Genomic DNA, 18,581 nt, shown 5'->3' with positions numbered 1-18,581 from the left:
ATTGGGGGCATTTTGAGAAATTACTAGATGGTTTTAAGCCTAACTAGACTTATCCCCCCGCTTTCGCTGGGGATTTTATTTTATAATTTTTATCTTTAGATTATAGTAATATTAATATTTGATTATTTATGAAAATAAAATGGTATAATGATTTATTTGACCCTCAAACTTTACACACAAAAAAAAGCTATTTTAGCCCTCTATTTAATTTTTTTGCTTCTTTCAACCCTTTGACTTGCATTATTTGTTAAATCACCCTAAAAATGGATGAAAATTTAATCGTTGTTAACTTTACTGATGTGACATATATATGGATCGCCACGTGAATGCTACCCCGTTAGCAATTAAATAATTTTTTAAATACAAAAACTTCAAAAAAAACATTAATTTTTTTTAAAATCATTAAAATGTATAAAAATTATAAAAAAATATTTTTAATTTTCTTAAAATTATTTAATTTCTAACTTGACATACACTTGGACTTCCACATGGATTCCATGTCTGTAAAGTTAATAGAGGTTAACTTTTCCATCTATTTTTGAGTGATTTGACAAACAATACAAATTCAATAACTAAAAGAGAAAAATTAAATGGAAGACTAAAATAACTATTTTTATAAATTTGGAGGGCGAAATAATTCATTACGCTAAATTAAATTTATTTCAACTGTTTTGGTATGAATTTTAAGTTCAGTTGCGCGTCAACATAAAAATCAATCCTTTATATCACGTTTGGTTCGCTGTAATGGAATAGAGGTGTAATGGAATAGAGGCGTAATGGAATAGATGCGTAATGGAATAGAGGCGTAATAGGTAATTCTTTTGTTTGGTTGAATGGAATGGAATAGAGGCGTAATGGTATTCTTGTGTTTGGTTGAATGGAATAGAGGTGTAATAGCATAAGTAAAAAAACTAAAATGACTAGAATACCCTTAGCAGAATTTTATTTAGGTAGATGATTATTGTTATTGTTATTAAATTTTAATAAGTATATTAATATAAATAATAAATAATTTAATCATATTTTAACATAATTATTATTAAATATAATTTAATAAAAATATATAATTTAATAAAATTCTTAGTATTAAATATTCTTATATGAATTTACTAAAATCATAATATATAATACTATAAAATATAATTTAAAATAATTATTATTAAATATAATTTAATAAAATATATAATTTAATAAAATTCAATATAATTATTCTTATATGAATTTACTAAAATCATATTATATAATCTATAAAAATAATATATAATCTACTTTATTATTTTTAAACTACAATACATATTTAATGTGCTAAAATATCATTAGTGAAACAAATAATTTAATTATTCTACAATAAAAAATATTAGCCAAAACTTTATGTAGAAATAGACTATCCTTGTGAGGTGAACAAATTTTGAAAATAGTCTACAGCAAATTGCATAAATTCTTCTTCAAAATCTTTATCATGTTATTATGTTGATGCTTTGTAGGTATATGTAATTGAGATAAAATTAAAATTTCATCTATATATTGACTTAAAATTAAATTTATATTTATACAATTGCACCAAAATAAAATTTTAAATCACATTCCACATCAAATTAAAATTTAAATGTAATTTTAAGATTTATTTGAAATTTTATTATTTCCATATTTATTATTAATATTCATCACATTTAACCGACACGGATCATGTTCTAGCTTATATATGCATACAAGCCAGAAAATAACATTACCAGGTAATAAACATTTCAAAATATATCCAATAAATAAGTTGAATATAACATTAGAGCAGTACAAGCTTTGTCCTACGTTATGTATATGGGTCCTAGCCATAGAAACCAAAAACCGCAATGAAGGGGATAATGTCGAATTCCCTACTTCTCAATTATTTGCATATTCAATTAAAAAAAAGCATGGAATTATAAAGATATCATGCATATTGGTCAACAAAGAAAATGTTCTGTTTACTTTGGCCACCATGTAAAATTTGCCAGGGTCCAAAAAAGTTGGATGAATCCAACAGAACAAGAAATTATTGTTGGATGAATAGGTTAATACAAGGATTATTGTAAGATAAAGCCATGAACCATAATCCACGTAACAGATACAATATGACTAATTCATCTATTCTATAAAATGCTAAACAAATCAACTCATGCCAGCAACAAAATCGAAGATAGAACAACTAGGGTGTCACTGGAAACTCCCCAACTTTAAGTATCAAAAATATAATAAAATAGATTTTCCAACTTCTTTAAATCTAGCACTGTCGCGCCATTCTGCAACGCTTCAAGCAAAACAATCCCCAAACATTCTTCCATCTTGTCAAACAAATAGGTTACCTGCAGTAGGAAAGATGCTCCGTACCAAACCGAGTTTCTAATGAAAGTAAAAGAACGCAGCAACTCTATCTTTGTTGATAAGAATTTACAGTCTGCCCTTTCAGTTAGTTATACAAGGACTAACCTAGCTTTAAATATACTCTGGCTTGCCCCTTCATCTGCTTCCCGTGCCAATTTAGTTTGTATCTTTTCCTACTCAGATGCAAGGTATTATCAAGTCAGAATTTTATTTTAAAGCCAACCCTTGGCACGATTTTTGACATAAGACATCATATTGATGTCAAGCAGAGAAGAAGACAAGTAAAAAATTATGGGATATTATCCCCAGTTCTCATGTTGCTTCATTTTTGTTGCCAGTGTTTCCTTTTCAAAATTTGCCAATGACATGGCATCACATCTTGAACTTATATGCAACACATGATTCATAACATCCCCCAAGTAGAAAACACACCTGATCAGAAAGATAAGCCGCGTACTCCAACTCTCCCTTTGAATATGCAGTAGCAGCCTGTAGAAGAACATTCATTCTACCATCAAATAGTCAACTGTACTCATATCAATTACAAAAAATTCATATGGAGCAATGCAACTTGTATTCATGATGTTCATATATGTATGTATGTATGCATGTATGTATGTATTTGGTTTATAGAAATAACAAATATACATATTGCTATAAACTCGGCACTCTCTCTAAATTTGTGATATTCATCTCCCTTGGCTACAAATTACAGAAATTCTGAATTATAAAGAAAAAGATGATGAAAAACAGTGCAGAAACGTATATACAAGTTGTACAAAAGAGTTTATGATGAATATTTTGAGAAATGGTTATAAATGCTACGTGAAGAAGGAAATAAACACAATACAAACCCTTAAAGAAAACTACATCCAATCAAGAATCACCTTAAAATTCTTCCGTTCCTTTTTCTTCTTATTATTTCAGTAGACTTTTTTTAAGTTCTAAAAAGGAACCAAAGAGTGACCTAACCACTTTTACGATTATTCTTATGTCTTAATTTCTCATAATAAGTAGAGGGGGCAGTTATTCAAGTAGCTCTGAGTACTTGTATATTCAAATTATGGCAAGAGTAGGACAAACAGAAGAAAAGTAATGCATATGTATCTAGCATATATGTGACTAAAAATGAAAAGATAATTAATAGCAATTTGTCAGTTTACCCTTCCAATAGAGGTGATCAAGTGCAATTTAGCAAATAAAATTGTTTATAGTGATATTCATAACCCCATTTCAAAACCAGAGGTCACAATACAAACAAAATCACACATACAATAACATGCAAAGCCCGAGAAAATTAACAAGAGAATACCATAGATATCCTGCTGAGGTTCTGCATCAGTATAGCTGCAGCTAAACCTGCATCCGGCTAAGACAAGTCAACAGTTTCAGAAAAAACATTTACCTCTAGGCTTGGGTTCAACCATAAATTTAATTTTTAAAAAGAATTTGTAACAATATGAATCTAGTAGATAGCCATTTAAAATGTTTCAGCCCCAAACAAAAGGGGAAAATAGAATGAAGAAAAAAACCATGCCTTTTTAACTGTAGAGAGTGTAAAGCAGGTATAAAGAATAGAAATTTCTTGTTGTATACTAAAAATCTAAACCACCCATCAAAGAAGATGACAATATCTAACAATTCGATGGGAATCTGAGACATGGGATGAAAGACAAGCGACGCAAAAGGATGGAGCAAAGAAAGGGGTAACAAGGTTACCTTGCAGTGAAGCCATCTGTCGAGACCATTTTCACGGCAGATTTTCTTGAGAACAGAGGTGCAAACGCCTGAGGGATGAAGATTGAATATAGAAATCATAAATTAAAAAACACCAAAGTAACTGAATTGTCCAATAAAATGCTTAGAAATAAAATACCAAGAGTGGAAGCGGCGTCGTCAAGGGGAAGAGAGAAGAAGTCGGCCATGTCATCAAAAGAGAGAGATTAAGCAGCTGTTGCGGAGTTAGAGTTATGGTGATGTTTTAAGCTCATTTTTCCTTTCTATTTCCACTGCCCTCGCCCTCCCTTTGGCTTTCAATGTTGTCATCTTCTTTGACAAAATGGAGAAAAGAAAAAAACGTGAGAAGAAAAGAAACGTACGAGGATAAAAGAAGCAGGAATCGATGGAAGGGAAAAAAAATTACCTTGCGAAACGTCGGAGAGGATGAGGGCAGAAAATGGAAAAGATGGTAAGGAATTGGGGGGAATCCCTAATCCGTGCTTGAATATCAGAATGGCTATTACAGCCAACGTCCGTAATAGATGCGGAACGGAATCAGGGTGTAATAGCATTACACCCAACCAAACAAAGGAATGGGTGGGGCGCGCGTAATAATGGGTAACCGCATACCCATTACAGCGAACCAAACACGCTGTTAGTGTATGGGTCAATTAAGAATGCTGAATCGATATGTGAGTAATTCCCTTAGATATACATCATCTTAAAATAAATTAGAAATTAGAAAAGAAAACCCTTTTAGAAATTAGAAAATCTTAGATGTAAAAGTGAGATTTTAATTTGGTGAGTATTTAAATTTGTAATCATTTATTGTATGAGGTGCTAAGATAGTGAATTGTTTCTTTAGATAAAATCCTGCAGACATAGGAAAATCGAACTACATAAACATATAGTGTGTTTATTGTTATTCTTGATCAGTGCCTAAAGTTGTTGGCACTGATTTTGGCATTGCTCAATTTACTTAAAACTATTGTTCCAAATATTTTATGTTATATCCTTACTCTGATATATTTAAGATGAAGTCACATTCAATTCTCTAAAATCCCCCAAAAAATCTACTATCTTTTCTCCCTAGTAGAGGTGTTCATGGGCGGGGCCTAGAAAAAATTTGGCCCGCATCCTAGGCCCGGGCATGGCCCGACCCAAAATATGGGCCTGAAATTTTATCCATGACCGGCCCGAGAAAAAATTCCTAAGCCCGAACTTGGCCTGGCCCGGCCCATTTTTTAATAAACACCAAAAAATTATTTTAAAATTTAAAAAAATTAAAAATATATATATTTCTTATATTCGGGCTTGGCCAAAAAAGTGGCCTCGATTTTTTGCCCAAATTCATATTTCGGGCCTATATTTTTACCCAAATCCTCCCATATTGCCCTGCCCGACTGCCCGTGAACACCTCTAACTCCCTAGTCTTTTCTTTCTCTATATTTCTTGCTATTTTTCTTTTAATTCGTAACATATACTAAAATTTGAAAAATTGATAATATAGTTGCTAGGCTTGGTTCATTCTAGCTTAATCCAATTTGAGCGGGTTAATTATGGGTCGTGATTTGCATGTAGTGAGAATGGGCTTGGATTAAAAGCTGCATAAATAAGATTCCACACCACAATAGTACCGAGAAAAATAGGAATACTTCTAATGCTATTACTTTCTCAGCAACATGACCTAAGCCCTTGAACAATTTGGAAGAAATTAAACATCAAAAACACACAACTCCTACTACTTCATAATCTTAACTGATACAAACAAACAACCATTTAAGGAAACAAAATTTCCACTGCTTTTATTTTCTTATAGTTTAGTTTCCATAGGCAAATGCACAAATTAGTTCACCCTTCTGCAGTTCTTCCTGATCTCCCCACGTGATCCAGTGAGGGGACTAATGTCTCCCATCTTGATCATGGCAGAAACAAAGTCCGAATTGAAGGAGCTTGGGCTGTTACCGTAACCGCGAACGATGGAATCCGTGGATCCACCATTGAACAACTGTTGATCAGAGTGGAGAAGTCCTCTTTGACTGATTAGGTTCTTGAAGTAGTTGTTGTCAAAAGATGTTGGAGTTTGGATATCAAGAGGTGCCAAGTTGTTGTCCCCTGAGCCTGTTGTTCTTGGGCAGTTTCTTTGCCTTGTTTGAGCGAAGGAAGCGTCAATGTTGCTCTCATTGTATATGCGAGCTCTGAATGACGTGCATCTCGCTTGTCCAATTGTGTGTGCCCCTGCACAATTTACACTTGAGGCTGTCAGGATCGAATTCCAATTTTTAGAATTAATGTTAGTCAGATACTGGTGTGTTCATATATGTTTCTTAAAGGGTCATGTGTTTACATATGAGTTCAACACGGATATTAGATATAGATACTTCAAAAGAAAATTGAAATGTCAGAACCAAACAAACAAGTGTAATGGTAGGACAGAGTACAAACCAGATAAAGCAACCAAGTCCCTCGTGGAAAGTCCAAGAGCATTGAACCTGGAAGTGAGTCGGTTCAAGTTCGAAGTTGGTGGAGGAATGCCATTATTAGCCGCAGACTGGCTAGCACTTCTTGCATCTCTTCTTCCAACTTTGACAGCCCATTTGGGACCTCCCAACTACAAATAAATAATAACTAAAAATTAAAAAAAAAAAAAGGGTATTCTTTCAATTACTTGCTTATTTGAAAATCTCACCAAGTTGCTTAAATATGCGCATATATGCATGCATGTATATATGTTTAGGACTCACAATTTCAACAGAGTCTCTAGCAGCAATGGCCAAGATATCAGCACAAGAAACTACACCAGGGCAAACATTCTCAACAGCTGACTTGATGTTATCAACAACATCGAATCCGCGAGCCGAGTTACGATTCGGGATAGCATTTTTCTCTCCGGTGAATGAAGATGTGTCGTCGAGTAGCACTGATCCGTCACAACCCTGTCATGAAACTCTTATTAACACCATGATAAATCAAGGCACATACTTAGTAGTTACCACTTACCAGAGTACTTGTGTATGAAATAGAACAAAGTTAAGCATCATAATATGGTCAACTTTGTCGGTTTCTTATCTTTTTGTTTTTGGTTGATGTCCTTTTCGACATAAGTCAAATAAAGAGGCCATTTTCCTAAACCATTATTACTAGTAAAATGCAGAGGATGAGTTTGAAATTCATTAGAAAATTCTAACTTTACCATCCTACGCATGATTTAGAAGAAGAAGAATTACATTGACAAAGCAGTCGTGGAAGAACAATCGAAGCAGAGAAGCACCCATTCGGGCCTCTTTGTTAATAGCAGAGGTGACAGTGGATTTCACAGTTGATAACAAGTTGGGGCATGATTTTGAGTAAAAATTGGTTGAAAGTTGAGCATTGGTGCTCCCCAATACATCCACAAGGAGAAGCAATGTCAAACAAAACTTGGAAAAACTAGAAGCTGAACCCATTTTAGGATTACCCAACATATACATCCAACAAATGAAAACGTGTTTGGCTTGGAAACTAACTGTGCCAAACTCATGCCTTTATATACACATATTTCTCCACCCTAATCAAAGCTACCACTCTCGACAGGTTACCTAACACGTAGACCCTTCAAATCTGCATGGCACTTTAAATTTTACGTTCTCAAGTAGGATATTTTGTGTTCATATTAATCTAATCAGAAAAAGTAAAGATGAAGACGCGTATTTGTTTGACACTCACTAACGACTTGGTTATGTGTTTTACATCTATTCGTTAATAAGGGGATAGTGTTATCATTTATGATTTGGTCCACACTTGTGATTAATGACCGCAACTTCTCTTCTACAAGAAGCAAACTAAATCCAATGTTTGAAAAAATTTCCCAATTTTTTGCTTAAACCAAAATATGTCAGCACATTTTATGATTTACCTGAAATAGAAATTGTTAAGATGATAATGTCTTAAGTTTAAATGTTTGATATTAATAGATTCAGGTCCATAACCTAAGAAACCTTATGTATTATTCTTGATTCACAAAATATAAAAATATATATACTCAAAATAATATTTGTTGCTTTGTAAAATGAACAAGCTTTCGTAATTTTGCAACTAAGTTAGGACCCACTATTAATATATAATTAGATTATGGCACAAAAGTTTACGTAACAAGTTTATAAAAATATTGATATAAAAATCAAATGTCTATGGGTTGAAATGTTAAAATTGAGATAATGAAAATTACGATGATTTTGGTTCAAATCTCATTATCCTCGTTATGTGCATGTACTTTTTTTATCAAAATATAAAAAGTATAAACATCCCCAAAATAAATCTTTTCTTTGTACAAGTAGTGAATTTTTTTTACAGTGTTTAAAATTGGGTTATGTCGACCAGTCCAATGAGTGACACCAATCAATCACATTATAATAACATACAATATTAAAAATAGCATACAATAGATAATGAAATGTATGATTTGAAATTAATTAATAATAACACATGAAATATGTACAATATTAAAATAAAAATAAATTAAATTGTAAGTAAATGAAATTTAAACACATAAATGCATCGATTAAGAATATTTAATAAATACACTCGCTTATCATGATGTTGTTAGGTGTTTTCACTAATTCTAAGTTGGTGTCGAGTTAATTTGTGACACCATCTCAATCAACAACATTATTAATATATACAATTAATGGAGGTAATAAAGTGTGCATAATAAAATTAAAATGTATAAAAAATTAAAATAAATATTTGGTTGAGTGGTAAATTTAAAATTTTATCAATGCAATTGGTGCGGGTTCAAATTTCTACATGTGCATATTTTTATTATTTTTAAATAAAAGACTAAAATACCCTCGAATAATATAACTTATTTTAATTACGAAAGGATATTTTCATAATTTTTCTCGCTAAAGTAGTTCCAGATTGATTCGTGATACCTACTCAATCAAATGCTTAAATAATAATATAGATATAATAAAATAATAAGAAAAAATACTTTTATATTAGTTTTATAATTAAAATTGAATAAAAGAATATTTTGTTCCAGTCCAATTCAAAAAAAAAACTTGTCTCATATCCTACCTGTACAGGATGGACCTACATAGTCATTGAACCTTACAAGTTTAAAATTTGATAAATTTTTAATGTATTATTTTAGTTTCTATTATTTTTTACTTTAATTCTTAAATTTTTAGCTAGATCAAGATTTACAAAATTATTTTTTTCAGTGACTAAAATAAAAGTGACATAGAAATTAGGTGACCAAAATGAAGTGTAAACATAACGTGGACATGATTTGGCTTGTATAGTCGGTTGGGGTTAATGATTTAGCACTTATGTGACTAAAATAAATGCACCCTAAACATTAAATGACAAAATTGCAAAAATTATTTTTTTGACCAAAATAAAAACACTCAAAAAACATTTATTTTATTTAGCATATTATCCCAATATTTCTTTTTTTTCAAAAATTACACGCATCGATAAAAATAACAATTATAATGAATAATGATTATACAAATTAATTAAGTTAAGTATGTATTTTATTTTAACAATCAGACTCTGATCATTTTTTTTACACAATACCTATTTAACGATGATTAAACATTTCAACGTACTTGAACCAACATCTTCCCACGTTAACAATAATGTCCGTACTAATCAAATTAAGACTCAATCGATATTTAATTTGGTTTATCTGGATTAAGGCTAAGTAAAAGCCTGGTTATATTAAAGCCTTGAGTTGTTTTCTTTTTCCTCTTTAATTTGTGTCGGTGCCAATTGTCAAAGATGTCACAAGTTTTGGTTTACAATTTTATCAAAAAGGAAAAGTTGGGTTACCAGAATGTCTGCCAGTTCATGGGTAATGTGGAATTTCATCTTCATGATTATCACTTGGAAAAAAAAACCTCTACATTTGCATGGCTTAGCTCTTAAGTTCTTGATTACAACCAATGGATCACTTGTGTCCAAAATTACATCATATACAATGAATTATATTGGGCCATCTTAAATTCTACCATTGACTAAATTATACACATCTCTCTAAAGTTTATCCAATAATATTATAAAATTCAAAGTTGAATTTTATAGAGTTACATACATAGACTAATTAAAATGATAATTATGGTCCCAAACCAGAATTAAATAATGTATTTAAACTTAAAATTCTAATCGCTTTACTACCTTTTATATTTTGTCAAAAGAAATCATTTTTATATTTACATTGAACTTGAAATTTGAAATCATTTGCTAATTAGAATATATGAGTAAACCCGTAGCAATAAATTATTGGAATTCATAATTTTCAATTTTGTTTAAATTGGACTAGATTAAGTGTTCAATATAGGATTAGAAATTGGTTCGAGCATCATTTCAATTAGAGGGATTAAATCAATTCACTCGTGAATTGGTATGGGTTAGTTGAATCGGTTTTCTTTAATTTTGAAACCTTGAATTTTTGTCCTAAATAGTAGCAATAATTAATAGTATTCATGAGCGTTTATTGTGGTTTAAGTAAATAAATTGGAAACAAAATTGAACCACACGCTTAATTCAGGGAAACTATATAATCACTTTAATTAGTTGTAGCATTTTATCAAGTTTAAGATGCAAATCTTACTAATCGAGCTTTACCTTGACTGTTATGGGCATTGTTACCAATACAGGAGGACATGGGTTTAAGTGCGCTGAAGCGTATTATCCTCTAATTTATAGGTTGAGGAGGAGCTATAGATAATTTTAAGCATAGTGCTAAAAAAGAACAGATATGATCGGAACTCAAAAAAATATAATAGAAATAAATTATTATTCTATTACCAGCCTTCATTTTGTCAAAAGAAAAAAGAAGTGGAGAAAGGATCAGAGCTGGTGTATGCTATTGAATCATTCAAGTATTCTTTAATGTTAGGCTGAAACAGCTTTCCTAAATCTATAATATTTACCATAGACAGTGAGATTAAGATAATGAAATCTTTCTATGTGAATATATGTACTTTTCCTTGGTCAAAGCAGTTATGGGAATGTTGGACATCAATGTCTTTTCATTGAGGAAAATGATGCTATTCTCATCCTCAATAAAATTGGTGTATTAAGCATGCAATTGTAATATATTATATTAAGTTATACAGTTGGTCATTCAACTTTCATAAGTTCTCATTTTGAGTATCGAAAATAAAATTTTTGTAAATCTGACACTGTTGTAAACAACCGTTTTCATTTTGGTCACTCATTGTTAATCCAATGTTATTATACACTTATATTAATCACCTAACTTTAATAAGTTTTTATCTTTAAAAAGAAAATTTCGCCACCTATATGTAACAGGAACGTCGTAATAAGGTGCATCTAACTCCATACCCTCACTCACTCTAGCAAATCCACCAAAGGGCTCTACTATGATAGTAGCAAGAGACTTCACCCTATGCTTCTTCAAAAATATATTTGGGCTCAACTAATTTGGGCTAGTTGATCCATAGGTCTCAAAGGCCACCAGTCATTGTTCACACTACTTAGAAGAACAGAAAATTGAAACGCCCCTCAAATGTAGAGCACAAAGTATCTCCTCCTCAGATGTGCTACATTCAAACTTTATTGCTCGATATAGGCGAATCAATCAAGAAAATTTTATAGTTATAAATACAAAACAAGAAAGTAAACCCGACCAAGAGAACCCACAACCTCAGCAAACAACTCTATCATGGACAAACAACACTTGGACTAGTATACAAAAATCAAACAAAAGAAAGAGAAAGATACTTAGAATTGAAGAACAAGTCAAAAATGGAGCAGCAACGATTGTGAAATATGAATAGGCAAAAACATAAACTTCTCAAGCGGCAAAATAGGTAAAACAAGTTAATCAAATATGCCACTTAACTAATGATACGTAGTAGAAGTTATTATGGCAACGTTAGTAAAATCCTAATATAGTTGTGGTACTTAAAACTAGAAAGATGTGTTCAAATAATGAAGCAATGCATACAAAACACACTATTAAATGTGATTTAAGCAAAAATTCCTACCACCCTAAGAAAAAAAAAAACCTAAGAGAGCTACAAAAACACTTTGCCACATCATTCGTCAACACTATACAAAGAACATGTTTAGCCTTGGAATTAGTCACTTTGTAATCTTCTCTCTGACTAAGAGGACTATTGTTATACATTATAATTTACATCGCCATTAAGAAATCCATATCCCATTATTAAAATTTACTACGTCAAAAACAACAAACCTAATGAAAAAATCAACTCTCAAATAAACATTAATCACATTATCTCACATCTCATAACTTTCAAAACCAAATCTTGTCACTCCCTAAAAAGAGGCTTCCCTTGGTTTAATCATGCAAAGGAACCAACACCAAATCCTATCTCCACTATAGAAGCTCCTCCAATCACAAAGAAAAGCTATAAAAGCGGAAATATCAAAACTCTATTCAACTCACAACTTAGCACCTCCACCAAATAATAGTAAATGGCCTTCAACACCTCCCTGGTGTGAACTACCCACAACCTATACCATACATTGCCATCCACAATTGTCATCACTAGAGGTGTCCATGGGCCGGGCGGGCTGTCGGGAAATATGAGAGGGTTCGGGTAAAAATATAGGCTCGAAATATGAGTTTGGGTAAAAAACGAGGCCCGTTTAAAAAATGGGCCAGGCCTCGAGTACCACTTTTTTAGCCCGGGCCCGACCCGGCACAAATATAATAAATATATATATTTTTTTATTTTTCATTTTTTATTATAAAATATTTTTAAAATACTTTTTATTATTTTTTATTTTTAAAATAAATTTTTGATATTTATTAAAAATGGGCCGGGCTCGAGCTTATGATTTTTTTCCGGGCCGAGCTTGACAAAATTTTAGGCCCATATTTCGGTCCGAGACCAGGCCTATGTCGCAGGCCGAAATTTTTTCTGGGCCCGGCCTGGCCCGACCCATAGACACCTCTAGTCATCACTAGACCTGTCCATGGGCTGGGCGGCCCGGCCCGACGGCCCGCCCGAAATATGGGAGGGTTCGGGTAAAAATATAGGCCCGAAATATGGGCTTGGGCAAAAAAATGAGGCCCGTTTAAAACATGGGTCGGGCTCGAGCTCAACTTTTTTGGCCCGGGCCCGGCCCGAATATAATAAATATATATATTTTTTATTTTTTATTTTTAAAATACTTTAAAAATATTTTTATTTTTATTTTTTTAAAATATTTTTTTGTGTTTATTAAAAATCAGGCTGGGCCGGGCCTGGGCAAAATTTCAGGCCCATATTTCGAGCCGGGTCGGGACCGGGCCTAAGAGTCGGGCTAAATTTTTTCCAGGCCCAGCCCGGCCCATGGACAGGCCTAGTCATCACCAAACCTTGCATCAATAATTATATATTATTATAGTTTTAATCTTTTATGTGATTTAAATTACATAATATATTAAAACGAAATATTACATAATTTAAAAAATGAGTCTAACCAAACCCAACCCATAAATTTCGGATCTTATTTTTTATCCATATTTTAAACGAGACTAATTTTTAGGCTCAACTTAATTTTGAACTAAAAAGAAAGGAATTTATGGATATAAGAAAAATATCTTCGACCTATAATCCCATGAAAATAATAATTTTCATAGATCTATTAATTTCCACACATATATTTTAGTGAAACACATGTCTATTTCTTTATGGTAAAATATAAGAAATTAATAATTTATAGAAAGGTACCTTCCAGTGGAAGGAAACTAATAGAGCTGACCTGTTCCTTTACAATGAAGAAAATACAATTTACATGTTTATCAACAACCACAAGAAAATAGTTAAATCTTGACATAAAATTCCAAAATTTTCACATGCCATGCTTGGAATTATACAGACTTCTCTGAGGACTTTCCTTCCAAAATTTATTCTCCATATTTTTATTTTATAAATTTTATTTTAAAATTTTAGTTCAACTGTTAACACTGTTAAATTTATTTTTGTTAAGTTTGTTAGTGTAACATTTTAAATGAAAATATACTTATTTGGTAGCCATGTAACTAAAAAGATGGTATTATAATGAACCTGAATTTAACAATGTTAATAGTTGAGCCTAAATTTTAAAATATAAAATAATAAAGAGATTAAATTCCTAAAAATAAAAATACAAGAGCTAAATTCTAAATTTTCAAAGAATACATAAACTTTTGATATATTTTAACCAGTTATAAAATCTAAAATAATTTTTTTTAAATAATCTCATTATAGATTTTAGTTATATCTGTTCTTTTTTGAGACAATAACTAGAATTAGACATAGCTCCTCCTCAACCCATAAATAAGACGATAATGTACTTTAGCGTAGTTGAACTCACGTCCTCCTGCATTGACAACAATATTTATATCAATCGAGTTAAGATTCAACCGGTTGAATTACAATAAATTTTAAAATAATTAAAGAGACCCATTTAAATGGGTTGGGTTTTGAATATTATTAGGTAGGTAACCAACTACACTTTACAATATTGAACTTGACTTTTCCAATCCTTCATCTAAGCCATGACTCATGAGGATGACAAATTTATATAATCCATGTTAATTTGGATGCCTTCCCAGTAGATTTATTTAAGGGTTCATTCGTTTGGGTCAACTTAAAGATTAATTATTTTGTATTTCAAGTTAATCCGATTGGAATAATTATTTATTAATTAAAATTTATTTAAATTTAATCATAAATAAATTAATTGTTTAATATTAATTGAATAGTGAATTCAGATTTTCATATCGAGCAAAGCTGCCCCAAAATTGAGTCTAGACAGGAAAAGAAAACATAATGATTTATTTGTATTTCTAATTTTATAAAAAATTATTTTAATTTTTATTTAATTTTTTCTTTTAACTTTTAAACTTGCGTTGTTTGTCAAATTATCCAAAAATAAATAGAAAAGTTAACGTCTATTAATTTTGTTGACGTGACCATTCATGTGGATTATCACGTGAAAGTCACGTTAGCAATTAATTAGTTTTAAAATTTTAAAATTAAAATATATGAATTATTAAAATAAATAATTATTAAAATTATTTTGTTAAAAATTCTAAAAATTGTAAAAAGAATAATTTAAAATAATTTAATTTTTAAAATTAATTAATTGCTAACGTGACATACATGTGGACTACCACATCAACAAAATTAACCAGCGTTAACATACATGTATGTCATGATCTGTACTAGACCCGATATTACCCATGTTGTTGGAATGGTGAATCTATCCCTCTCTAATCCAGGTAAAGTCCACTAGGAGGTTGTGAAATGGATTTTTTGGTATCTCTGTGCCACATCAAAGAAATGTTTGTGCTTTGGAAAAGGGGAAAGCCAGAACTTAGAGGGTACATGGATGTAGATATGGCTGGAGATGTTGACTCAAGAAAGTCAACATCAGGGTATGTGTAACACCCCTTACCCGTATCCAACACCGGAATAGGGTACGAGGCATTACCAAAACACATACACTTGTAAACGTATTTAACTTAGTTATAAAATTTCATCAAAATTAAAACTTTCAAAATAATTAACATGTTTCTATAACTTTTCACAATATATCCTCAAAATATTATAATCATAATAATTAGGGCCTGCGAGACCCGATACATACTCATGCAATTTAATGCTTCATTTCCATTTCATTCAATTTGCATTTTCTCATGCTCCTAATTTAAATCATATCACTAGCAATTTCCATTTAATTCACGTACAATTCAATGACATCAAGTTCAAAACTAATACGTATTTACCATTTAACTCAATGTTTATTGATTATACCATTCAATAACACATTTATGAAATTCTCAATTTTGCAATGAAAATATCACTTTAGTTTGAATAACAACATCGTCCTGATATAAATACACTACCACTTATCCATTTACCTTAATTCTTTTGGGCCCATTTGTCACTTACCATCCTTAATCAAATTAGGGAACGGTCACGGAAAATTGAGTACTTCACTTTCACTTTGCCATAGTATAACTATGGTCTTACGTATGATCACTTATCACTTGTCCCTGATCAGATAAGTGTAGCTAGGCTACCACTTATCACTTTGTCACTTGATCAGATAAGTGTAGCTAAGGCTACCACTTATCACTTTCTCACTTGATCAGATAAGTGTAGCTAATGCTACCACTTATCACTTTCTCACTTGATCAGAAGTACTCAAATCCGGCGTTCCGCTCAATTTGATCATTTATTCAGCTTTCGCACTTTTATTTTATTCTCATTTCAACAATAAAAATATCTCATCATACATTATATGATTCATGAAATTAACATTTAACCATTAAATTTCAGCCATATGAACTTACTATTTCATTATCTTCCACACTTGTTTCCTATGCACATTACACAAGATATAAACATATCATTCAACCATAGTTGCAAGCTAGTGTATTGAAACATAACTCTTTTTGGAACTAACCACATGATAAACCATTCATGACATTATTTCATGCCAAATCATATACCGAATATACCATACACACATGCTATGAAACTTTATTTTCACACATGAGCTTAAACCATGTCCAATAATGCACAAATTTAAGCACAATTTCTATTTCATCCTCTATCAATTATAATCAAACATATGACCAATTATACACAAATCATTCATATATTTCTCAATTTTCCTCCTCCTCCTCTCCATTCCACATCCTTAATGTGTATAACACACTTAAACAACATTAACCATAATTTCAATATTCACTAACATATATATTCAAAGCTGTTTATCCGAGTCAGAGTCACTAAATTATTTTTATCCGGAGCTACAGAGCTCCAAATTAAGATCCGCTAATTTTCCCTGAAACTAAACTCACATATCTTCATACCAAAAAATTTTCAGAATTTTTGGTTTAGCCAAATAGTACAGTTTATTCTTTAAAGTTTCCCCTGTTTTGCTGTCTGACAGTTCCGACCACTCTTCACTAAAAATTAATTATCTCATTGTACAGAATTCGAATAATGTTTTTGTTTATTTCTTCTAAAAATAGACTCATTAAGGATTCTAACCATATAAATTATAACTCATAATAATTTTTGTACAATTTTTAATGATTTTTCAAATTCAGAACAGGGGAACCCGAATTCATTCTGACCTTGTCTCACAAAATCTATTATATCTCATGATTTACAATTCCATTGCTCATACCGTTCCTTTTATAAGAAACTAGACTCAATAATATTTAATTTCATATTTTATTCATCCTCTAATTCAATCTCTACAAATTTTTGTGATTTTTCAAATTTACACTACTGCTGCTGTCCAAAACTGCTTTAGTGCAAAATGTTGATTTCCATTTTGCCCCAAATTTCACAGTTTATACAATTCGGTCCTTTCTCAATTAACCCCTCAATTAATCTAATTTTCTCAATTAGTAATTTACTAGACATTATAAGTTGTTACACAACTATTGAAATTCAGAATTTCCACATATAACTCTATCTTCAAACTCTTTTACTATTAGGTCCCAAACATTCACTTTCTATTCAATTCTTTCAATAAAATCAGCATATGAACAATTTAAAGCTCTAATTCCATGCTAAATCATCATATACTTCCAGCACATATTCATATCAACTTTCAACTTCTTTCATAAAATCAAAAACTAATGAATTTAACAAGTGGGCCTAGTTGTAAAAGTCATAAAAATACAAAAATTTCAAGAAATAGTCAAGAATTGAACTTACTTGTAATAAAAATATGAAGAACCAGCTTGAAGAAGCCCTTCCATGGTGTTTTAGCTGATGAGAATTCAGAAAAATGAAGAGAAATCTAGATAATTCCACTTTGGTCCTAACTTTATTAAGCAAATTTTGCAATATTCCAATTTTGCCCTTAATTCTCTTTACTTTCTGCTGATTTCATGCCCCTGCCGTCCAGCCCAAATAGGCCTTGGGTCTATTTTCCTTTTAAGCCCTCTTCCTTTTATCATTTAAGCTATTTAATCATTTCCTATAATTTTGCATTTGTTACAATTTAGTCCTTTTTGTTCAATTAATTATCGGAACTTTAAAATTTCTTAACGAAACTTTAATACTAACTTTTTAACACTCCATAAATATTTATAAAAATATTTATGGCTCGGTTTAAAATCCCCGAGGTCTTGATACCTCATTTCGTTTCTAATTATTTTAATATTTATTTCTAGTGCACTATTCACTATTTCAAAAATTTTCCTAACTTCACATTTAACTTATACTTACTAAATTAATAATATTTTCTACCCATTTGTCAAATTTAGTGATCTCGAATCACCGTTCCGACACCTCTGAAAATTCAAGCCATTACATTTTTTTTTCGTCGGATTTGTGGTCCCGAAACCACTGTTCCGACTAGGCCTAAAATCGGGCTATTACAGTATGTGACTATTTTTTTAAGGGGAGCTGTCTCTTGGCAGTCAAAGCTCCAGAAATGTGTGGCATTATCAACCACTGAAGCAGAATACATTGTAGCAATTGAAGAGTGTAAAAGATGTTATGGATGAAAAATTTTCTACT

At 31.2% G+C, this 18,581-nt stretch overlaps 2 protein-coding genes across 9 annotated transcripts; both read right to left on the bottom strand.

The window, feature by feature from the left end:
* Window positions 1-1,936: 1,936 nt before the first annotated feature.
* Window positions 1,937-4,670, bottom strand: LOC105780177 (protein NLP3). Of its 8 annotated transcripts, XM_012604355.2 has the most exons (7): window positions 4,502-4,667; window positions 4,235-4,404; window positions 4,078-4,145; window positions 3,671-3,727; window positions 2,791-2,847; window positions 2,464-2,531; window positions 2,009-2,339 (listed from the first exon to the last, which is right to left on the bottom strand). In XM_012604355.2, exons 2-7 carry the CDS (start codon window positions 4,281-4,283, stop codon window positions 2,336-2,338), a joined length of 303 nt encoding a protein of 100 aa, XP_012459809.2. In that variant the 5' UTR covers window positions 4,284-4,404; window positions 4,502-4,667; the 3' UTR covers window positions 2,009-2,335. The 8 variants fall into 8 exon arrangements, 7 of the variants coding, with proteins under 7 accessions (XP_012459813.1, XP_012459814.1, XP_012459811.1 ...); XR_008195414.1 differs by having other exon boundaries at window positions 1,937-2,531; window positions 3,671-3,717; window positions 4,235-4,407; window positions 4,502-4,670; XM_012604359.2 differs by having other exon boundaries at window positions 1,937-2,531; window positions 2,791-2,866.
* Window positions 4,671-5,708: 1,038 nt separating this feature from the next.
* On the bottom strand, window positions 5,709-7,585 carry LOC105780175 (peroxidase P7). The gene is made up of 4 exons (XM_012604347.2): window positions 7,305-7,585; window positions 6,822-7,013; window positions 6,523-6,688; window positions 5,709-6,315 (listed from the first exon to the last, which is right to left on the bottom strand). The coding sequence occupies exons 1-4, from the start codon at window positions 7,545-7,547 to the stop codon at window positions 5,924-5,926; spliced, it is 993 nt and encodes a 330-aa protein (XP_012459801.1). The 5' UTR covers window positions 7,548-7,585; the 3' UTR covers window positions 5,709-5,923.
* Between the last annotated feature and the right edge of the window lie 10,996 nt (window positions 7,586-18,581).

This window comes from Gossypium raimondii, chromosome 4 (assembly GCF_025698545.1).
Source record: "Gossypium raimondii isolate GPD5lz chromosome 4, ASM2569854v1, whole genome shotgun sequence".
Taxonomy (NCBI): domain Eukaryota; kingdom Viridiplantae; phylum Streptophyta; class Magnoliopsida; order Malvales; family Malvaceae; genus Gossypium; species Gossypium raimondii.
The sequence above is the reverse complement of the archived record's forward strand: the minus strand, read 5'-3'. Positions and strand labels throughout refer to the sequence as shown.